Raw genomic sequence first — 24,255 nt, 5'->3', positions numbered from 1 at the left:
ATGCCTTATGTGTTGGGCATGTTATGGTAACAGCTCTCTGTATGGAATTGACAGTTCTCTTGGTAAGAGTACAAGTGAAATATGCACTTGATCATCAGAAGCTGTTTGTGTTCTTGTATCAAATTCCTGCAGTTTCATAATTGTAATACTGATATGTTGTATGTTTTACGTATACTGTACACATTTTAATGTATAAGTCACTCTGGACCGTGTTCTTACCTACAAGAAGCACTGCCTGAACATCAAGCAAAAAGTGGGTGCTAGAAACAATATCATACGAAAGCTTACTGGTACAACTTGGGGATCACAACCAGACACAGTGAAGACATCTGCCCTTGCGCTGTGCTACTCTGCTGCTGAGTATGCATGCCCAGTGTGGAACACATCTCATCACACTAAAAAGGTGGATGTGGCTCTTAATGAGACATGCTGCATTACCACGGGGTGTCTGCGCCCCACACCACTGGAGAAATTACACTGCTTAGCCGGTATTGCACCACCTGACATCTGCCGGGAAGTAGCAGCCAATAGTGAAAGGACCAAGGCAGAGACATCTCCAGCTCATCCCCTGTTTGGGTATCAGCCAGCACGTCAACGACTTAAATCTAAAAATAGTTTTCTAAGATCTACAGAGACACTCGCTGGAAAACCTCAGCAAGCGAGAGTCCAAAAGTGGCAGGCTCAAACCCATCTGATACCAGATGAGAGACTCCCCCCTGGGCACGCAGAGGACTGGGCGACTTGGAAGGCGCTGAACAGACTGCGCTCTGGCACCACGAGATGCAGAGCCAACCTCAAGAAATGGGGCCACAAAGTGGAATCCACAACATGCGAGTGTGGAGAGGAGCAAACCACTGTCCACCTGTTGCAATGCAACCTGAGCCCTGCCACATGCACAATGGAGGACCTCCTTGCGGCAACACCAGAGGCACTCCAAGTGGCTAGATACTGGTCAAAGGACATTTAATCAACTACCAAACTCACAAATTTTGTATTTTGTCTGTTTGTTTGCTTTGTTCTGTTAGAAATGTAATATAATTGACTGGTTGCCCTGACACGACACATAAATGCGTAAGTCCCCTTAACACCAGATCCATCAACAGTATATCAATTAAAATATCCAGGAGCCCACAGTGACACAATGTGCCAGCAGAACCGCTGACCGAAAGGTCAGCGGTTCAAATCCAAGGAGCAGGGTGAGCTCCCATCTGTCAGCTCCAGCTTTTCATGCGGGGACATGAGAGAAGCCCCCCACAAGATGGTAAAACATATGGGCATTCCCTGGGCAATGTCCTTGCAGATGGTCAATTCTCTCACACCAGAAGCGACTTGCAGTTTCTCAAGTCGCTCCTGGCACGGAAAAAAAAATACATACATGGTGAAAAGTCAAAGCGAAGGCTGTTCTTGAACTGTCCTGTGCACATCTTAATATTACTCAATTACAATATGGTTTCGTGCTATATATAAGCATACACTGTTGGTTTTGCTACTCATCAATCTTTATTACGGTCCAAAGACCCAATTTGCTCAGCAGATTCATCAACTGATAAGACCACTTAAAAACAGGACAAGTGCCATTCTAGACATATATGAAGATGGGTTATATCTATATCTATATATATGGCAAGTTTCAACCTGAATCTAATACAGGAAGTTGACTGATCCTGTCTACCTCGAGAGAAACTTGGCAACAGCCAAGGTCACCTGGGGGAAATTGTCACCTAGTAATAATTTTTCTTGGAATTGGACTGTTCTACCAGGAAGGTTGCTCAGTAGTGGGTTAATAATAAGTAGTGTGCAGGTACAGCTGTACCGGGATCTCCAATTTTGTTTGCTTTGCATTAAATGTTTGTTTGCAATCCCAGGCTTGGGATTTTGCAGCAGGGTGGCTTCCTGTTATAGGCTGCAATCATAGGGCAAGCCACCTGTCAATTATAGTTAGGTTCCCTGGTCCCGCCCCCTTTTGGGGTTTTTGGAGGGAATAGGAGTCTTTTTGGGTTCCGTCCACACAGAGAAGCTTTCCATGCAGGACATCATACCAAGAGCTCCTGTAGAAAGCTACCTATCTGAACGTATCTCTGCCTATGAACCCACCAGGGGAGGCCCTGCTCTCGATCCCGCCTGCATCACAAGCATGGCTGGTGGGGACGAGGGACAGGGCCTTCTCTGTGGTGGCCCCTCGGCTGTGGAACGCCCTTCCCATGGACATTAGATCAGCTCCTTCACTAATGGTGTTTCGAAGAAAACTAAAAACCTGGCTGTTTGAACAGGCATTCGGATAAACAGCGCAATGAATACAATGAATATAGGAACGGAATTATGGCTGATGAATTGGATCACGACTCTAGTTACGAGACGTTAATGTGTTGCTATTGATGTGTCATTACTTGTATACTATGCTGTCAATGGTTTTTAAATTGTATGTTGTTATGATTGACTTTTGCTCTTGTTGTGAACCGCATTGAGTCGCCTACGGGCTGAGAAACTGCGGTATACAAGCAAAGCAAATAAATAAATAAATAAATAGAAAGCTTCATCTTCTACAGCTTGGCCGGGGATAGACAGCCCCACAGCTTGGCTGGGGAGACATACAGCCCTGCAGCTCCTTCGCTGAGGGACTTCAGCCAGCCATCACCGAAACCTGAACTCCTTTTCCCTTGGAAGTCTACAAAGCTCTGCTTGGTAAGGGTGTCTCGTGGAAGCCAGACACAGTTGGTACCGGGTGCAGGGGCTCCACGCCAACAGAGGCAAAGACAGGCTGCCCAGATTAGAAGTTAAGGATTTCCCCATTAGTTAAATTAAAGTTTATGAAGATAGTGCCTGTTCCCTGTGGACAAGATTGAGAGAGTTAATAGACTATTAAGAAAGCCTTGAAGGACCTGTTTGTTTTCATTAATAAAGAACTTTGTTGAAACTTTAAGCAATCTAGAGACTCTGTTTTAAGGAAATCCAAAGGCCTTTAATCTGAAGCAGCCCCGGCGTCCCGTTGGGCACACAGAATTTATGTCCTGTCTACAGTCTGATGCACAGGCCCAGCGTACGACAGCACAAGTAGCTGAGCCCGCTTGTAAAAACTGCAGGACAATAAGATGTGATACATACATTCAACATCCTGGTTATTACATGGGCAAAGTCTTGCATTGTATGGGACTCCCACAAATCTACCTTGAAGCACTTCGGACGGGAACACATTGCACCTTGCCTTGGATAATAAGCAGTGATATTTGGTCACAATCAAGTTCTTAAGATAATTGGCTTCATTTTTTTTTTGTTGTTGTTCATTCGTTCAGTCGTCTCCAACTCTTCGTGACCTCATGGACCAGCCCATGCCAGACCTCCCTGTCGGCCGTCACCACCCCCAGCTCCTTCAAGGTCATCATTTTTTTGTTACTGCTGGATTTTTCTAATCAATTTTTATAATGTTTACTAGCCGTCCCCTGCCATGTGCTGCTGTGGCCCAGTTTGCATATATATGTTTTGTGTGTGTATATATGTGATTATGCGCATGCTTTTAAAGTCTCTTCCACTGTGTTTTCCAGTGTTTTTGTGGGTGCTGGTCACTTGTTGGCCTGATAGGTGTAGTCTGTCCAAATTTGGTCTCAATTCACCCAGTGGTTTTTGAGTTATGTTAATCCCACAAATGAAAATTATACACACACACACACACACACACACATATATATGCATGCTAGCCATCCCCTGCCACATGTTGCTGTGGTCCATATGGGGGTTCTGTGTGGGAGGTTTGGCCCAATTCTATCGTTGGTGGAGTTCAGAATGCTCTGTGATCGTAGGTGAACTATAAATCCCAGCAACTACAACTCCCAAATGACAAAATCAATTTTTTTGAGTGAAGGACATACATTGGGTTGCCGGGTGTCTTGTGTCCAAATTTGGTGTCAATTCGTCCAGTGGTTTTTGAGTTCTATTAATCCCACAAACGAACATTACATTTTTATTTATATAGACTAGCCATCCCCTGCCACGTGTTGCTGTGGCCCTCTTGGAGGTTTCTGTGTGTGAGGTTTGGCCCAATTCTATCGTTGGTGGGGTTCAGAATACTCTGTGATTGTAGGTGAATTACAAATCCCAGCAACTACAACTTCCAAATGTCAAGATTCTATTTTCCCCCAAACTCCACCAGTGTTCACATTTGGGCATACTGAGTTTTCGTGTAGAGTTTGGTCCAGATCCATCATTGCTTGAGTCCACAGGGATCTCTGGATGTAGGTGAACTACAACTCCAAAACCAAAAGACACTGCCCACCAAACCCTTCCAGTATTTTCTGTTGGTCATGGGAGAACTGTATGCCAAGTTTGGTTCAATTCCATCGTTGGTGGGGTTCAGAATGCTCTTTGATTGTAGGTGAACTATAAATCCCAGAAACTACAACTCCCAAATGACAAAACCAATTTTTTTGAGTGAAGAACATACATTGGATTGTTAGGTGTATGTTTTCCAACTTTGGTGTCAATTCCCCCAGTGGTTTTTGAGTTCTGTTAATCCCACAAACGAACATTAAATTTTTATTTATATAGATTGTATTATTGCACGATTCCCTAATGTTGTTGTTCATTCGTTTAATTGTCTCCGACTCTTAGTGACCTCATGGACCAGCCCAGGCCAGAGCTCCCTGTCGGCCGTCACCACCCCCAGCTCCTTCAAGGTCAGTCCAGTCACTTCAAGATGCCATCCATCCATCTTGCCCTTGGTCGGCCCCTCTTCCTTTTGCCTTCCACTTTCCCCAGCATCATTCCCTTCTCCAGGCTTTGCTGTCTCCTCATGATGTGGCCAAAGGACTTCAACTTTGTCTCTAGTATCTTTCCCTCCAGTGAGCAGTCGGGCTTTATTTCCTGGAGGATGGACTGGTTGGATCTTCTCGCAGTCCAAGGCACTCTCAGCACTTTCCTCCAGCACCACAGCTCAAAAGCATCGATCTTCCTTCGCTCAGCCTTCCCTAAGGTCCAGCTCTCACATCCGTAGGTGACTACAGGGAATACCATGGCTTTGATTAGGCAATGGATCTTTGTTGCCAGTCCGATGTCTCTACTCTTCACGATTTTATTGAGACTGGACATTGCTCTCCTCCCAAGAAGGAAGCGTCTTCTGATTTCCTGGCCACAGTCTGCATCTGCAGTCATCTTCCCACCTAGAAATACAAAGTCTGTCACGGCCTCCACATTTTCTCCCTCTATTTCCCAGTTGTCAATCATTCTTGTTGCCATAATCTTGGTTTGTTTTTGTTTTTTTGGATGTTTAGCTGCAACCCAGCTTTTGCACTTTCTTCTTTCACCTTGATTAGAAGGCTCCTCAGCTCCTCCTCGCTTTCGGCCATCAGAGTGGTGTCATCTGCATATCTGTTAATGTTTCTTCCAGCCATTTTCACCCCAGCTTTGCATTCATCAAGCCCCGCACATCCTCGCATGATGTGTTCTGCATACAAGTTAAAAAGGTTGGGTGAGAGGATGCAGCCTTGCCGGACGCCTTTCCCAATCTTGAACCAGTCTCCTGTCCCGTGGTCAGTTCTTCCTGTGGCTACTTGGTCCTTGTACAGATTCCTCAGGAGAGAGGGAAGGGGGCTTGGGATGCCCATCCCACCAAGAACTTGCCACCATTTATTATGATCCACACAGTCAAAGGCTTTAGAGTAGTCAAAGCAGAAGTAGATGTTTTTCTGGAACTCCCTGCTTTTCTCCATTATCCATTATTCCCTAATATTTAGGTGGAATTCTTTGCTTGCAGCTTTCTATTAAGTGGGTCTCCTGCCTTAGCGTTTGGGCATTGATCTGGAGCAAGGATGGTCTGTTGTAAGAGATAGAGCCTTGAGCCCAGGCCCTTGGCAAAGGCTGCGTGAGGTCAAATTCTATTTGAGTTGCGTAATCAATAAACAAAACGGCTCCATCCCCCAAACATCAAAAGTTTTCCAAAGCTCAACACTAAGCTTTCCTTACCGCCCCACCTCCGAAAGGACTCTCCCCTTTTCCTTTCACCCAAAAAAAAACCGCTTTTAGACCTTTCCAATGCTGCTCTGAAAAGCTACTCTTTGGACTGTAACTCTCAGAAAACACAGCTGGGGGTTTCTGGGAGATGTAGTTCAAAATGTAATGTTGCCAAGCTTTGCTGGATTTTGATAACGTCCCTAGAAAGAAGGCACCTTCTTACCCACAATAAACTGGAATTAAAACAAAAGTTTCTACACCAGTATGGGTCGCTGTGAGTTTTCCGGGCCATCTGACCATGTTCCAGAAGCATTCTCTCCTGACATTTCGCCCACATCTATGGCAGGCATCCTCAGAGGTTGTGACGTCCATTGGAAACTAGGCAAGTAAAGTGGAATGTCCAGGGTGGGAGAAAGAACTCTTATCTGCTTGAGGCAAGTGTGAATGTTGCAATTGGACACCTTGATTAGCATTTAATGGCCTTACAGCTTCAAAGCCTGGCTGCCTGCTGCCTGGGGGAATCCTTTGTTGGTAGGTGTTAGCTGGCCCCGATTGTTTCCTGTCTGGAATTCCCCTGTTTCCTGAGTCTTACTATTGTTGTGAGTTTTCTGGGCTGTATGGCCATGTTCCAAAAGCATTCTCTCCTGACGTTTTGCCCACATCCTCAGAGGTTGTGAGGTCTGTTGTAGACTAGGCAAGTGAGGTTATATATCTGTGGAATAATGTCCAGGGTGGGGTAAAGAACAATTGTCTGCTTGAGGCAAGTGTGAATGTTGCAATTGGCCACCTTGATTAGCATTTAATGGCCTTACAGCTTCAAAGCCTATCTGGCTGCCACCTGGGGGAATCCTTTGTTGATAGGTGTTAACTGGCCCCGATTGTTTCCTGTCTCGAATTCCCCTGTTTTCTGAGTTTTTGTGAGTTTTCTGGGCTGTATGGCCATGTTCCAGAAGCATTCTCTCCTGACGTTTTGCCCACATTTATTTATTTATTTATTTACAGCTTTTATATTCCGCCCGTCTCCTCACCCCGCAGGGGACTCAGGGCGGATTACAGTGTACACATATATGGCAAACATTCAATGCCAATTTTTGACAAACAAACATATACAGACATAGACAGAGGCTATTTAACTTTTTCTGGCTGCCGGGGGAGCTGTCGCTTTCATCGTCCATCTGCGACACCGATGAAGCACTTCCGCATTCCCCGCATGCTTTCCCGCTGGAATGCTTTGCTGGAGTCTTCTTTATGGCCTCATAAATCAGTTAATTTAGCCGCCCCACACTTTAAGGTGGTACCTAATTTTCCTACTTGACAGATGCAACTGTCTTTCGGGTTGCAAAGGTCGACAACAGGCTACACACAATTGGTTGGAAACCCACTCCAACCCGGGCTGGCTTCGAACTGACCTTTTGGTCAGAGTGATCTTAATGCAGCTGACACTCAGCCAGCTGTGCCACAATCTCAGAGGTTGTGAGGTCTGTTGTAAACTAGGCAATTGAGGTTTATATATATGTGGAATAATGTCCAGGGTGGGGGAAAGAACTCTTGTCTGCTTGAGGGAAGTGTGAATGTTGCAACTGGTCACCTTGATTAGGATTGAATGGCCTTGCAGCTTCAAAGCTTGGCTGATTGCTGCCTGGGGGAATCCTTTGTTGGGAGGTGTTAGCTGGCCCTGATTCTTGTCTAGCATTCCTCTGTTTTTTGAGTGTTGCTCTTTAGATATCGTCTTGATTTTAGAGTTTTTTTAAAATACTGGTAGCCAGATTTTGTTTGTTTTCATGGTTTCCTCCTTTTTGTTGAAATTGTCCACAAAATCTGGCTACCAGTTATTACAAAAAACCCTCTAAAATCAATTTTATTTATTTATTTATTTACGGTATTTATATTCCATCCTTCTCACACCGCAGAGGACTCAGGGCGGATTACAATGCCAACCTAGCAGTTCGAAAACATGCAAATGTGAGTAGATCAATAGGTACCGCTCCGGTGGGAAGGTAACGGCACTCCATGCAGTCATGCCGGCCACATGACCTTGGAGGTGTCTACGGACAACGCTGGCTCTTCGGCTTAGAAATGGAGATGAGCACCACACCCCAGAGTCAGACATGACTGGACTTAATGTCAGGGGACAACCTTTACCTTTTATACATGGCAAACATTCAATGCTAAAGACACACAACATATATAGACAGACACACAGAGGCTATTTAATATTCCAGCTTTTTCATGAGGGTATTCTGGCCACTAGGGGAGCTGTCACTTTACTGTCCATTTGTGACACTGATGAAGAACTTCCTCATTCTTTGCATGCTTGCTGGAGATTTTTGTTGTTGTTGTTCATTCGTTCAGTCGTCTCCGACTCTTCGTGACCTCATGGACCAGCCCACGCCAGAGCTCCCTGTCGGCCGTCACCACCCCCAGCTCCTTCAAGGTCAGTCCAGTCACTTCAAGGATGCCATCCATCCATCTTGCCCTTGGTCGGCCCCTCTTCCTTTTTTTGGAGATTTTTTGGAGATTTTTTTTTGGAGATTTTTATGGCGTCGTAAATTCGCCTTCCCGCATAAGCGGTATCTCAATTCCCTACTTGACAGATGCAACTGTCTTTCGGGCTGCAAAGGTCGACAGCAAGCTACACAATGGTCGGAAGCTCACTCTGACCTGGGCTGGCTTCAAACTCATGACCTTTTGGTCAGTAGTGATCTTAATGCAGCTGACTCCCAGCCAGCTGCACCACAGTCCCAGTGGCGCAAGACAGTAATGAAAGAGGAACACTAAAAAACAGGGGAGTTCCAGACAAGAATCAATCAAACCTCCCAACAAAGGATTCCCCCAGGCTGCAATAAGACAGGCTTTGAAGCTGTAAGGCCACTCAATGCTAATCAAGGTGGCCAATTGCAACATTCACACATGCCTCAAGCAGACAAGAGTTCTTTCTCCCACCCTGGACATTATTTCACATATATATACCACACTTGCCTAGTTTCCAACAGACCTCACAACCTCTGAGGATGCCTGCCATAGATGTGGGCAAAATGTCAGGAGAGAATGCTTCTTGAACATGGCCAAAGAGCCTGGAAAACTCACAGCAACTCAGTGATTCCGGACATGAAAGCCTTCGAGAACAGCACCCAATATGTTTTGCTAAGTAGCCATGCTCTTCCATGTGGACAAGCACATTTAATCCCTTTCTATAGTAAATTAAAGCCCATTTTGAAAGGCATTGCCTCTGTGTAACTTTCCATTCTTGCAGGTAAAAGGAAGGGCGTTACTGACAGATTTCTTCTCTTTTAACAGTACAGACATGGTTTAGTTAACAATGCACAGATCTTCCAGAAAGAGAAAATTTGGAACCCAAGGTTGAAATAACTTGGAAGAAATAGGCAGAGGTTTCTGCACCTTGGAAAAGAAAAAAAGGTTCAGGATATTTCAGCAATTTTTTTTCAAACCTGGAATCCAGGCATCCCCCTGGAATCTTTTCTTCATTCCATCTGTGCATAGTGTTAAGCTTGAACTAGAAGTTGCTGAAATGTGTTGAAAAGGCCTAGTGAGTGCAGGCATGCGGAAACTGTGGCCCTCCAAGAGTTTTGGACTACAACTCCCACAATTCCTAACAGCCTCAGGCCTCTTCCTTTTCCCCTTCAGCCCACCAAAGCCTTCCAGTATTTTCTGATGGTCATGGGAGTTCTGTGTGCCAAGTTTGGTTCAATTCCATTGTTGATGGAGTTCAGAATGCTCTTTGATTGTAGGTGAACTATAAATCCCAGCAACTACAACTCCCAAATGACAAAATTGTAATTTTTTCAGTGATGGTCACTCCTTGTGTTGTGAGACGTTTTGTTGCCAAATTTGGTGTGATTTCGTTCATTGGTTCTTTTGTTTTTAAGACACTCATTATGCACAGAGCATTTTTATATAGATAGATTACTGTTGTTATTGTTTTCACTGATGTACTGTGGGCTTGGCCTCATGTAAGCCGCACCGAGTCCTTCGGGAGATGGTAGCGGGGTACAAAAAAAGGATTATTATTATTATTATTATTATTATTATTACTAGTTGTCCCCTGCCACACGTTGCTGTGGCCCATTCTGGTGATCTGGAAAATAAAGTAATGAGAAAGTGTTGGTTTCTAATATATGTAATGTCTTTCTGCTTGTGAGTAAACAGTATTTCTTGTTGTTTCTTTGTCAGTGTTGATGTGGAGATTGTCTGGTTTGCCTACTCTGGAACATGCAACATATCATAGTCCTTCTTTAAGGGTCTCTTTCAAATCTATGATACTATATCTCTCTGTGTGTGAGAGAGAATCATATCTATCTATCTATATTTATGACTAGATGGCTCTGTCGGGAAGGCTCTGATTACATTTTCTTGCCCTGGTGAAGAGAGTTGGACTGGATGGCCTTAAGTATTTTCTGTTGGTCATGGGGGTTCTGTGTGGGAAGTTTGCCCCATTTCTGTCGTTTGTGGGTTTCAGAATGCTCTTTAATTGTAGTGAACTATAAATCTCAGTAACTACAAATCCCAAATGTCAATGTCTATTTCCTCCAAACTCCATCTGTGCTCATATTTGGGCATATGGAATATTTGTGTCAAGTTTGGTCCAGATCCATCATTGTTTGAGTCCGTAGTAGTCTCTGGATGTAGGCAAACTACAACTCCCAAACTCAAGTTCAATGCTCACCAAACCCTTCTAGTGTTTTCTGTTGGTCATGGGAGTCCTGTATGCCCCGGTTGGTTCAATTCTATCATGCTATTTGATTGTAGGTGAACTATAAATCCCAGCAACTACAACTCTATATCTATCTATCTATCCATCCATCCATCCATCCATCCATCCATCTATCTATCTATCTATCTATCTATGGCTGGATGGCTCTTTGTCAGGAGGGCTTTGATTATGTTTTCTTGCCCTGATGAAGGAAGTTGGATTGGATGGTCTTAAGTATTTTCTGATGGTCATGGGAGTTCTGTGTGCGAAGTTTGCCCTGATTCTGTCGTTCATGGGGTTCAGAATGCTCTTTGATTGTAGGTGAACTGTGGATCCCAGTAACTACAAATCACAAATGTCAAGGTCTATTTCCTCCAAACTCCATCTGTGCTCATATTTGGGCATATGGAATATTCATTCCAAGTTTGGTCCAGATCCATCATTGATTGAGTCCACAGTGCTCTCTGGATGTAGGTGAACTACAACTCCCAAACTCAAGGTCAATGTCCACCAAACCCTTCCAGTGTGTTCTGTTGGTCATGGAAGTCCTGTATGCCATGTTTGGTTGAATTCCATCATTGGTGGAGTTCAAAATGCTCTTTGATTGTAGGTGAACTATAAATCCCAGTAAGTACAAATCCCAAATGTCAAGGTCTATTTCCTCCAAACTCCATCTGTGTTCATATTTGGGCATATGAAATATTTGTGTCAAGTTTGGCCCAGATCCAACATTGTTTGAGTCCACAGTGCACTCTGCATGTAGGTGAACTACAACTCCCAAACTCAAGGTCAATGCCCACCAAACCCTTCCAGTGTGTTCTGTTGGTCATGTTTGGTTGAATTCCATCATTGGTGGAGTTCAAAATGCTCTTTGATTGTAGGTAAACTATACATCCTAGCAACAACAATTCCCAAATGACAAAATCAATTTATTTTTTTTAGTGGAGGACATAAATTGGACTGTTAGGTGTCTTGTGTCCAAATTTGGTGTCAATTCCCCCAGTGGTTTTTGAGTTCTGATGGTAGCATGAACTAACATTACATTTTTATTTATATAGATTATTATTATTATATTATTATTCTGGGTCAATGGGACCACTGGAATTTAAACCAGAGTCTTGTACAATGACAGCAAGAGATACAGAACATGAGAAAGAAATTTGCAACAGATGAAAAAGGATAATTTTGCTTTATTTATTCACTACTGATGAGTCAAAAATATAATATTCTAAAATCTAGAAAAAGGAGCATTGCTGCACTGCAATACTTGTCCAGGGATGCACATTTGCTGATTTTCAACACAGATATGAGCAGATATTACATCTCATATGCCTCTTCTTTATATAACAGGCATGGGCAAACTTTGGCCCTCCAGGTGTTTTGGACTTCAACTCCCACAATTCCTAACAGCCGGTAGGCTGTTAGGAATTGTGGGAGTTGAAGTCCAAAACACCTGGAGGGCCCAAGTTTGCCCATGCCTGTTGTATAGGGTTGGATACACGTTGAGAGAATCCTATTCAAAACATGACTCAGAAAATTGTCATCAGATGATTTGCAGAAAACTTACGGAGGAAACTGTCATTATCAGAAGATGTAAACAGTGCCCCCGTCAAAGGCTCCTCAACTCAATTTTCCAAAAAAGTAAGAAATCCTGATTTTGAACAGCAACGCAGGATGAATCTGATATGCAAGTGAGTTTACATAGGGTTGCCGTGAGTTTTCTTGGCTGTTCCAGAAGCATTTTCTCCTGACATTTCGCCCTCATTGAAACGTCAGGAGGGAATGCTTCTGGAACATGGCCATGCAGCCCAGAAAACTCATAACAACCCAGTGATTCTGATCATGAAAGCCTTCAATAACATATTTTGCCTTTTCTGATGGATCATACCTTTAAATGACCCATCACACTATTGTAAAACCAAATCTTATCCAGGGAGGATTGAGTCCTTGCTCGCTGAAGCCAACTCTACGTGTAGCTTGGCACAAAATGGCAACACCTTATCACCTACAATGGCAAACAATTACAACTGTTCTGTGCAATGATGATAAAACTATACACATCAGGTGTGTAGCTAAAAAGTTTCCTTGCAAACATCTTTGCACGGATGTCAACACAGAATCTTTTCTCCTTCGGAGACGAGTCTTTCCCTACCTGTTGGGAGGAAGGTTCGCACAACAGGTTAGTAAAACAGCGGCCAATATGTTTAGCTTGGTTTGTACGCAAACGCTGCTAGCCTTGTGACAGTGGTCTCCTGAAAGGATTTAGACTTTTTAGCAGAGCTCGAGTCTTCGTTTGGCTTTTGTAGTTGGTCTTCTTCTCGCTTGTTTTCATTCACACCTTCCGGGCGCTTCCGTTTTTTCCCTTCGGCCGGGTCACTGGCTTCTTTTCCTTTGGCTTTCTCAGTCCAAACCTTGGATTAAAGGAAAAAGCAACAAACTATAAACTCAACTGTGCTGTGGATTGAGAACGACTAAATATTTGGTTTTTACTAACTGTTATGGTCTTATATGATATGTCAGTGTCAGGGGCTGTATATAACTATAGCAAATAAATAAATAATATTTATGGAAAAAATGGGGGAAATTTATTTATTTATTTATTTAAAAGTTTTGTATACCGGCCTTCTCACCTCTCTTCAGGGACTCAGACCGGTTTCCAACCATAATATCACATACAGTCAATAAAACATCATAATACATATTACAGTAAAACATTAAGACAGCAATTACAATCAATAACTATAATGGTCAGTCGTCGCACTAAAATCGTTGCTCATCATCCTCCATCCATATCTCAGGGTGTTGGCTCACTCGTCGAATGCCTGTCTCCATGACCAAGTCTTCACCTGTTTCCTAAATGTCAGGATAGAAGGGGCGGTTCTGATCTCCAGTTGGAGAGAGTTCCAGAGTCGAGGGGCCACCACCAAGAAAGCCCTGTCCCTCGTCCCCACCAGACGCGCTTGCGAGGCCGGTGGGACCGAGAGCAGGGCCTCTCCAGATGATCTTAATAATCTTGATGGTTCATAGGGGAGAATATGTTCGGAGAGGTAAACAGGGCCGGAGTCGTTTAGGGCTTTCTAGGTTAACACCAGCACTTTGAATTGTGCTCGGAAGCTAATCGGCAGCCAGTGGAGCTGGTGTAACAGCGGAGTGGTGTGCTCCCTGTACCCAGCACCCGTTAGTAGTCTGGCTGCCGAGCGTTGGACTAGCTGCAGCTTCCGGGCAGTCTTCAGAGGCAACCCCACGTAGAGAGCGTTGCAGTAGTCTAAACAGGATGTAACCAAAGATCCTGTAGGAAACTAGGAAAGATATCCACCCGTTTTTTCAATCCAGTTTTCTATTGTTGCTGTTTCTTCCGCTTTCCAGAATCTAGCTATACATATTCTGGCTGCTGTGGTAAGGTGAAATAAAATCTTGGATATAATGAATATGGACCTTCTGACCCAAAAACTTGCCCAAAACAGTTCCAAGATCAAACATAACGGATTGGAGCATCTGTGGCAGGCATCTTTGGAGGATCTGATGGTGGTAAAGCAAGTGGAGTATATATACCTGTGGCTGTCCAGGGTGGGAGAAGAGGTGTAATTAACAAGCTTGATTTGCAATTGTTGAGTGGGATCCACTCACATGTTAATGGTTGGATCTCACTCAACACTTTGGGTTAAAACCTTGTGCCGGCAGGAATGCTGACCAAAAGGTAGGCGGTTTGAATCCAAGGAGAGGTGTGAGCTTCCATCTGCCAGCTCCAGCTTCTCATGTGGGGACATGAGAGAAACCTCCCACAGGATGGTAAAACATCTGGGCGTCCCCTGGGCAACTTCCTTGGGAACGGCCAATTCTCACACACCAGAAGCCACTTGCAATTTCTCAAGTCACTCCTGACATGAAAATAACCCCTCAATACTTGCAAATCAAGCTTGGTAATAGCACACTTTACACTTAGTTAACAGACAGTAGTTCTTTCTTCCATCCTGAACATCCCAGAGGAATACATATACCACTTGCTTTACTACCATCAGATCCACTGAAGATGCCAGCCACAGGTGCAGGCAGAAATGTCAGGTGAAAATGCTACTAGAACACGGCCGTACAGCCTGGAAACCACACAACATCCAAAGTTTCAAAGTGCTTGTATTTCTTAATATGCCTATCATATTTCAAAATTATTCATAACCTCCTTGGTAGGGACAGACTGATAAAAGTATTTGTGCACTTTGGAAATAACCGAGAAATCCCAACACTTTATCATGGATGGACTCACACTAGAAGCTTTTCCACAAAATTGAAGTTCTTCTCACAATCTGTATAAATAAAAATGTAATGTTTGTTTGTGGGTCTAACATATCTCAAAAACCACTGGACAAATTGACACCAAATTTGGACACAATACATGTATCAGGCCAACGAGTGACCATCACTTATAAAAATACGGAAAAACACAGTGGAAGGGACTTAAAAAACCAAAAAACAAAATCACATTATAACGCATGCACAAAACCATGATCATCAAGTTTGCAGATGACACCAAATTGGGAGGGATAGCCAATAGTCCAGAGGACAGGAGCAGAATTCAAAACGATCTTGACAGATTAGAGAGATGATGGGCCAAAACTAACAAAATGAAGTTCAACAGTGACAAATGCAAGATACTCCACTTTGGCAGAAAAAATGAAATGCAAAGATACAGAATGGGGGACGCCTGGCTCGAGAGCAGTACGTGTGAAAAAGATCTTGGAGTCCTCGTGGACAACAAGTTAAACATGAGCCAGGAATGTGATGTGGCAGCAAAAAAAGCCAATGGGATTTTGGCCTGCATCAATAGGAGCATAGTGTCTAGATCTAAGGAAGTAATGCTACCCCTCTATTCTGCTTTGGTTAGACCACATCTGGAATACTGTGTCCAATTCTGGGCACCACAATTCAAGAGAGATATTGACAAGCTGGAATGTGTCCAGAGGAGGGCAACTAAAATGATCAAGGGTCTGGAGAACAAGCCCTATGAGGAGCGGCTTAGGGAACTGGGCATGTTTAGCCTGAAAAAGAGAAGGCTGAGAGGAGATATGGTAGCCATGTATAAATATGTGAGAGGAAGCCACAGGGAGGAGGGAGCAAGCTTGTTTTCTGCTTCCTTGGAGACTAGGACGCAATGGAACAATGGCTTCAAACTACAAGAGAGGAGATTCCATCTGAACATTAGGAAGAACTTCCTGACTGTGAGAGCCGTTCAGCAGTGGAACTCTCTGCCCCGGAGTGTGGTGGAGGCTCCCTCTTTGGAAGCTTTTAAGCAGAGGCTGGATGGCCATTTGTCAGGGGTGATTTGAATGCAATATTCCTGCTTCTTGGCAGAATGGGGTTGGACTGGAGGGCCCATGAGGTCTCTTCCAACTCTTTGATTCTATGATTCTATGAAATGTGTAAACACACATATACACAAATATATACACACACAACACACATATACACAGATTGGGCCACAGCAATGCGTGGCAGGTGACAGCTAGTATATAAATAAAAATGTAATGTTCGTTTGTGGGATTAATATAACTCAAAAACCACTTGGCGAATCAATACTACATTTGGACACAATACACATGTCAGGCCAACAAATGACCATTTCTCATAAAAACACTGAAAAACACAGTGGAAAGGACTTACAAAGCAAAAAAAGCAACAAGATGCTACAGCGCATGTGCAAAAACAACTCCCCTTGGCAAAAAAAAAAACCACACAAAAATTAAAAAATACACTGACGCATGTGCAAAACCACACATACACATATATATGCAAACACACATATATACACATATACACAAATATATATACCCACATATACACACACAAAACGCATACTATACACAGACTGGGCCGCAGCAATGCGTGGCAGGAGACGGCTAGTTTACTATTAAGTTGGTTTGGGCATATGGATAGATGCAAACACTCAGAATCAGACCTTTCCTCCCACCATATTTGTTATTATTGTTATGAGGTCAGATCAGCTTTGACTTAAGATGATCCTATGAAGGAGAGTCTTCTCTGAGCCCCGGGCATTAAGAGGTTTGCAAACTTGGGGGCATGTTTTCCTGATTGAATCAATTCACCTTTAAAATGGTTTTAAAGGTGCATTGCTTTCCACTTTACTAACCATCATTGTCTTTGACAATGAGTCATATAGTCTCACGATATGTCCAATAGTTTAGACAAAACATGTATCTTATTTAAAAAGAATTAAAAAAACAACATAGCCTGCTTTTCAGACAGAATTTCTTCAAATCCAGGGGAACTCTGACCCTCAAAGAGAGAGTTGGACCCCAATTCCTAACATCCTTAGTCACCTCCAGATTGGATTACTGTAATGCACTCTACATGGGGCTACCCTTGAAAACGGCCCGGAAATTTTAACTAGTCCAATGGGCGGCGGCCAGGTTGTTAACTGGTGCCCTTTACAGGGAAAGGTCAACCCTCCTGTTCAAGGAGCTCCATTGGCTGACGTTCATTTTCCGGTCCCAATTCAAGGTGCAGGTGCTTACCTACAAAGCCCTAAACGGTTCAGGACCCGCCTACCTGCGTGACCGCATCTCTGTGTACGAACCCACACAATCTCTTCGTTCATCTGGAGAGGCCCCGCTCACGATCCCACCTCCATCACAGGCGCGATTGGTGGGGACGAGGGATAGGGCCTTCTCGGTTGTGGCCCCTTGACTCTGGAACTCGCTCCCCAAGGACATTAGGCATGCCCCACCTCTGGCAGTCTTTAAGAGGAGCCTGAAAACGTGGTTGTTCCAGTGTGCCTTCCCAGAATAAGGAACCCTAAGCAACATGTCCCTAATCGCACTTTACTAATGATCTAGGATTGTCTGCTCGCTCCATTTCTCTCCCTGCCATAGGTTTTTAATGCATCGTGGTGTTACTGTTATTGTTTATTGCTTTCTTTATGAGTTATCTGTATTGCTGTGTTGTTTTATTGATGTATTTGGGCTCGGCCTCTTGTAAGCCGCACAGAGTCCTCCGGGAGATGGTTGCGGGGTATAAATAAAGGTTTAAATAAAGGTTTATTTATTTATTTATTTATTTACAGCTTTTCTATTCTGCCCTTCTCACCCCGCAGAGGACTCAGGGCGGATTACAGTCAACACATATATGGCAAACATTCAATGCCAGTTTGACAAACAACGTTTAACAGACAAATACACCGAGGCTATTTAACTTTTTTCTGGCCGCCAGGGGAGCTGCTGCTTTTCATCGTCCATCAACGACACCGATGAAGTTCTTCCGCATTCCACATTCCCCGGAGTTTTTTTTCTTTATGGCCTCATAAATTAGTTAAATTTAGCCTCCCACACAAGGTGGTACCTTATTTTCCTACTTGACAGATGCAACTGTCTTTTGGGTTGCAAAGGTCGACAACAGGCTACACAATGGCTGGACACCCACTCCAGCCCGGGCTGGCTTCGAACTCATGACCTTTTGGTCAGAGTGATCTTAATGCAGCTGACACTCAGCCAGCTGCGCCACAATCCCGATTTATTATTATTATTATTATTATTATTATTATTATTATCCACAATCAGCCTGATGAGTTGTAGGCTAACAACTTCTGGAGGACTATAGTGAAAACAACACACACACAAAGACATTTGTATACTCAGTGGAGAAGAATGCAATCCAGGGCTATGCATAAAAATATGAAATCCTCCACAAGAGGAGTCCATTACCATCCTTTCTTCAGCCGACAGAGCTCTGAACCGACTCATGCCTTCCTTGATTATCTCTGTTTCTTCAAAATGAGGATTGTCTGTCAAAATGCAGCTTCTGTTCTCGTCAAGCCACATCTGGAATCCGGTCTTCGGTCTGAAAAGAATTGAACAAGATTTCTGTTCAGGAAAATATTTATTTCTTTATTTAGAACTTTTATATACCGGTCTTCTCACCTCCGTAGAGGGACTCAGGCCGGTTCACAACAACAGTATCACAAACAATCGTTTAAAAACATCACATCCTATAATACACATAAAACATTAAAATACTAAAATACAGTCATATAATTACATTGGCCAAGTCGTCACAATAAAATCGTAGTTCATCACCATCCGTCCATATAGTCACGAGTTATTGACTCACTCGTCAAATGCCAGTTTCCAGAGCCAGGTTTTCACCTGTTTTCTAAAGGTCAGGAGAGAAGGGGCAGTTCTAATCTCCAGTGGGAGAGAGTTCGAGAGCCGAGGGGCCACCACCGAGAAGGCCCTGTCCCTCGTCCCCACCAAACGTGCTTGCGAGGATGGTGGGACCGAGAGCAGGGCCCCTCCAGACAATCTTAACAATCTTGATGGTTCATAGGGGAGAATCCGTTCGGACAGGTAAACTGGGCCGGAGTCGTTTAGGGATTTAGGGATAAATACTCCAAAGCGAAGCCTCTGAAATATTGGACAACATTTCTATTTTCACATTTGTATTTTTTTTTCTCCAAGAAGAGGTATTGGGGAAACAGAGACAACAACAATGAAGAAAGAGTCCATGGCACGCTGACCTTTTGCTGTCATTATCTTCAATTAAAGTTTTGGATTCAGGCTCTGCAGTTCCATTTTTCTCTCCTTTCTCTTCCACGGTTTTTTTCTCATTTCTAGGTGTTCGAGGTTGGAAAAATGCCGCAGCTGCAGCCTACAATGAGATACACAATTCTAAAATTCATAGGTGCACATTTATTTCCTTCTAGCATTTAATACACTAAGAATGCTATAAAATCTGCCTTTGTAATCAAAAGAGTCATTACTTTATTTTGCTGCGGTACCACAAATAGCATGAAAGAAAATATTTGGGGAGGAGAACATAATGTTTCTATGTATTTCATGGCCGGAATCACTGGGTTGCTGTGAGTTTTTCAGGCTGCCTGGCCATGTTCCAGAAGCATTCTCTCCTGATGTTTCACCCACATCTATGGCAGGCATCCTCAGAGGTTGTGAGGTGTGTTGGAAACCAGGCAAGTGAGGTGTATATATCTGTGGAATGTCCAGAGTGGGGAAAAGAACTCTTGTGTGCTTGAGACAAGTGTGAATGTTGCAATTGGCCAGCTTGATTAGCACTGAATAGCCTTTCAGCTTCAAAGCCTGGCTGCTTCCTGCCTGTGGGAAAACTTTGTTGGGAAGTGTTAGGTGGCCCTGATTGTTTCATGTCAGGAATCCCCCTGTTTGTTGAGTGTTGTTCTTTATTTATTGTCCTGATTTCAGAGATACTCGTAGCCAGATTTTGTCCATTTTCATGGTTTCCTCCTTTCTGTTGACATCGTCCACATGCTTGTGAATTTCAATGGCTCCTCTGTGTAGTCTGACATGGTGGTTGTTAGAGTGGTCCAGCATTTCTGTGTTCTTGAGTAATATGCTGTGTCCAGGTTGGTTCATCAAGTGCTCTGCTATGGCTGACTTCTCAGGCTGAATTTTTCCCAACCCTGAGAGAACAATTCCTATCATGCTGTCGTCTTACCTAACAAGGATGTCAAGCAAATTTCTCGGACAAATTTTCCAATATGAGCAGATTTAGGGCAGGCCTACTGGACTACTGGAGATCTAGACAAGTGCTTAGACAAGTTGTTGTTGTTGTTGTTATTGTTGTTGCTATTGGAAACAGAACAAGATGAGTCCACAGCAGACATTCTGCTGGCTGTTGTATTGGATCACACATCGGACACTTCCCAAGTGTCTAGGACTGTCTGCACGATCTTCTTTCAGCAGCTGAGGATGTAATCTATTGTTTCATCTGCTTCTTTGCAGAGTCTACATTTTGGATCTGTTGTCAACTTTTCAATTCTGGCTTTGATGGCATTGGTTCTAATGGCTTGTTCTTGGGCTGCAAGAATCAGGCCCTTTGTCTCCTTTTTCAAAGTTGTATTTGTGAGCCACAGCCATGTTTCTTCTTCTTCTTCTTCTTCTTCTTCTTCTTCTTCTTCTTCTTCTTCTTCGTATTAGTATAAACAAACAAACAAATATGGCCATACAGCCCTGAAAACTCACAGCAACCCAATCAATGTTTCTATTTTCCAAAGAATGCTCAAGCAGAGCACCTAAAGAAAATAAAAGAACAACATACGAACAAGCTTACTTTGCTCTTTTTCCTACCCGCACATCGTTTTCCATGCTTGGGCCAACCTTTAGTTAGCTTATGCCTGATAATGGAGTGAAAGCATTGAAACTGTTGGGGTTCAGCCTGAGTTTGAACTTGAACCTGATTCTCTGTTTGTTCCTCCTGATGCTAATGAAAGTATATTTACTGATGCTAGTGGAAATGTACCTTTTGATGCCAATGCTCCTGAAATTAGTGAGGAAGAATCTGCTGTAGGTTTGCAAAATGCCAATGTTCCTGAAATTAGTGAGGAAGGAACTTCTGTAGATTTGGAAAATGAAAGTACCAGTGTTCCTGAGAATGTTTCAGAGGGAGACCTTGAACTTTCCCTCCCTTCTGCACCTGTTAACTGTAATGACAACAGAAGGAGCCAAATTTGGGAAGACAGAAATAAAACACTCAGTTTGCGTCGATCCTCCCGAATTCAAGAATTAAAAACATTAGCTTCAAAACAGAAGGGCGGTTCACGGAACCGATTCTTGAGTTTTAATTGCAATACGCCAGGCTGATTCCCTCAGTTCAGGCATCGTTTCAGAATTGATGAAGACCTTGGCAGTTCTCCCGGTTCCATGGCCATAGTATGGAAAGATTTCTAGGATATCAAGTACGGTTAGTGGATTGCTAACAGATTCAAGTATTTCTCAGAAAGGCTTTTGGTTTTGCTTTATTCATTTAAATTCATGTTTGCTGATTTTGCTGTGGCTTTTGACTTGCATTTTTCCTTTATTTTGTAACCATTTTTCTTCAATAAAAAAAGGATTGTTTTTCACAGCCAAGTTTGGTGAATAGTTATCTTAGGCCTCGTTCTCTGCTCTGGATTGCAACAGAAACCAAGCCATGCTTTAGTCAACCAGCACAAACATTTAAGATCTTCACCTGCTTTAACTTGGGTTTAGGCATCAAGGGCTTTATAACTGGACTCTTCTCTTTGCTTGCAGCGCCTCGGCCAGTCGGTGTGGCATTTTTCTTAGACACTTTGGTCATGCTGTCCAGAATATTAGCTGAGTGGCCGAGTGAATCCTTTTGGCTACTGGAAACCTAGAAAAGCAAAACATTTGTGAAAATATCTGGTCCTCAACATTTCCCCATCAGGACTTCTAATTTCATTCAAGGTCATGGGAAATCATAAAAACTCTTACTTTGAAAGGATTGATTCTCCCTTGGTTGGCAGCCACAGGCACAGCTTTTGTTTTGAAAAGAGGGAGGAATAGAGAAGAAGAGAAGGAGAGCATCAAGTTAAACATTCTGAAACAGTCTTATTTATTTATTTATTTTATTACGGTTGCTTATACCCCGCCCTTCTCACCCGGGGGGACTCAGGGCGGCTTACACAAACAAGGCACAATTCGATGCCTGTATTACAAAAACATAACATCAAAAACATAACATCAATAACAACAATAATTATAACACTGATAACAATTAATGTAAACAATCAATATTATCGGCAGGAATAGCCATAAACCTGTAAAAACAATTAAAACAATAAAAGCAATACAAACCTCATTGCTGGTCAGCGTTTAACCGACTCATAGTTAGGTTCTACTTTCCACACATTGTTGGTCCTATCATTCTGGTTCCATGTCTAATTGTCAGGGTGCCCAAAGGCCTGGTCCCACAACCACGTCTTTACCTTCCTCCTGAAGGCAAGGAGGGAAGTTGAAGCCCTGACTTCCCCCGGGAGTGAGTTCCACAGATGGGGGGCCACCACTGAGAAGGCCCTGCTCCTCGTCCCCACCAGCCTCACTTGTGATAGCGGTGGGGTCGTGAGCAGGGCCTCCCCAGATGATCTCAGATTCCGAGATGGGACGTAGAGGGAGATACGTTCGGACTGATACGCTGGACCGGAACCGTAAAGGGTTTTGTAGGTCAAAACCAGCACCTTGAATTGTGCTCGGAACTGAATCGGCAGCCAGTGGAGCTGACATAACAGGGGGGTGGTGTGTTCCCTATATGTCGCTCCAGTAAGCAGCCTAGCTGCCGCTCGTTGGACCAGTTGGAGTTTCCGAACAGTCTTCAAGGGCAACCCCACGTAGAGTGCGTTGCAGTAGTCTATACGGGATGTGACAAGAGCGTGGACCACTGTGGCCAGATCAGACTTCCCGAGGTACGGGCACAACTGGTGCACAAGTTTTAGTTGCGCAAAAGCTCTCCCGGCCACCGCTGAAACCTGGGGTTCCAGGCTCAGCGATGAGTCCAGGATCACTCCCAAGCTTTTCAAAAAGGAACTCCATAATGTTGATTCACAGCAGAAATGTATAAGCTAGCTCTATAGCCAACGTCCCCCTTGGTCCCTTAGAGAGGAACACAAACATGCCTCCGTCATCTTTTACATTAATTGAGGCTTCAGTAGGTTAAATGTTTTTGATTATTTTCATAAAACTGTAATTTAAGATAAGACTCCCCAACTCTGAATAAATCATTATTCTAACCTTCTTCTATGTAAATGTGCTTACGTATCCTTCCAATAATAAGAAAGAAAGTAAAGTAATAAATTTAATAAAAATAATAACAAAGTAAAATAACGGAAATGTAGTAACAGTAATAATAGAGTAAAATAATAAATGTAATAATAGTAATAACAGTAAAATAATAAATGTAATAGTAATAATAGAGTAAAATAATAAATGTATTAATAATGGAACAAAATAATAAATGTATTGTTTTTAATAATAATAATAATAATAATTATAAGTTGCTTACCTGTAACTGTAGTTTCCTGAGTAGTCACCTGTGAATTCGTACATTTGGTATTTATGCGCTTGCGCAGTAAGCCTTCGGAACCTTCTAGAAAGTAAAATAACAATTTAGACCCCAGCTAGGCCCGCCCACCCTCTCCCCGAGTATAAGTAGCCCGTGGGCGGGGCTAGCCAGCAGTTCTCTTCCGCCGCAAAGCAGCTGGAAGGCGTGGCATGAACTCGCGGGGAGGATGGGCGGGTATGTACGAATTCACAGGTGACTACTCAGGAAACTACAGTTACAGGTAAGCAACTTATAATTTCCTGTCGTAGTCCCTGTGAATCGTACATTTGGTAGATTAGCGAGCTACTAACCGAGGACGGTGGGCGTCATGCCACAGCCGAAAACAACACAGCTCTGCCAAATTGCGCATCACGCCTGGACACAACATCCAATTTATAGTGCGTCACAAAGGACAGCGGTGAAGACCATATCGCTGCCCGGCAGATAGCATCCAGAGGGACTCCCTTCCAAAATGCCGCAGACGTCGCCACGGACCTTGTTGAATGACCTCTAATAGGATGAGGCAAATCCTTGCCCGCCAGTTGATAACACAACTTAATCGCAGACACAATCCAGGACGAAAGTGTCTGAGATGAGACAGGCAGGCCTAATACATCGGCACGATATTTAACAAACAATCTGGGAGTCTTCCTAAAGGGAGCCGTTCTGTCCACATAAAAGGCTAAAGCCCTGCGAACGTCAAGCAAATGCAGGTTCTTCTCTAGAGAAGTGGTGGGGTTCTGGAAGAAAGA

The 24,255-nt window shown here is 43.5% G+C and overlaps 1 protein-coding gene across 2 annotated transcripts in view; it reads right to left on the bottom strand.

Annotated features, from left to right (window-relative positions):
- Nucleotides 1-12,072: 12,072 nt before the first annotated feature.
- Nucleotides 12,073-24,255, bottom strand: part of WDHD1 (WD repeat and HMG-box DNA binding protein 1) — an 86,455-nt gene continuing 74,272 nt past the window's right edge. For both annotated transcript variants that reach the window (XM_060753416.2, XM_060753424.2), the window contains exons 22-26: nucleotides 21,901-21,944; nucleotides 21,638-21,799; nucleotides 19,176-19,306; nucleotides 18,364-18,499; nucleotides 12,073-13,062 (exon numbers count right to left, since the gene is read on the bottom strand). In XM_060753416.2, the coding sequence (XP_060609399.2) occupies nucleotides 12,856-13,062; nucleotides 18,364-18,499; nucleotides 19,176-19,306; nucleotides 21,638-21,799; nucleotides 21,901-21,944 (680 nt within the window). In that variant the 3' untranslated portion in view covers nucleotides 12,073-12,855. The remainder of the gene's footprint in view (nucleotides 13,063-18,363; nucleotides 18,500-19,175; nucleotides 19,307-21,637; nucleotides 21,800-21,900; nucleotides 21,945-24,255) is intronic.

Source organism: Anolis sagrei, chromosome 1, assembly GCF_037176765.1.
Source record: "Anolis sagrei isolate rAnoSag1 chromosome 1, rAnoSag1.mat, whole genome shotgun sequence".
Taxonomy (NCBI): domain Eukaryota; kingdom Metazoa; phylum Chordata; class Lepidosauria; order Squamata; family Dactyloidae; genus Anolis; species Anolis sagrei.
Note: the sequence above shows the minus strand (reverse complement) of the source record. Positions and strands in the feature narration are given on the sequence as shown.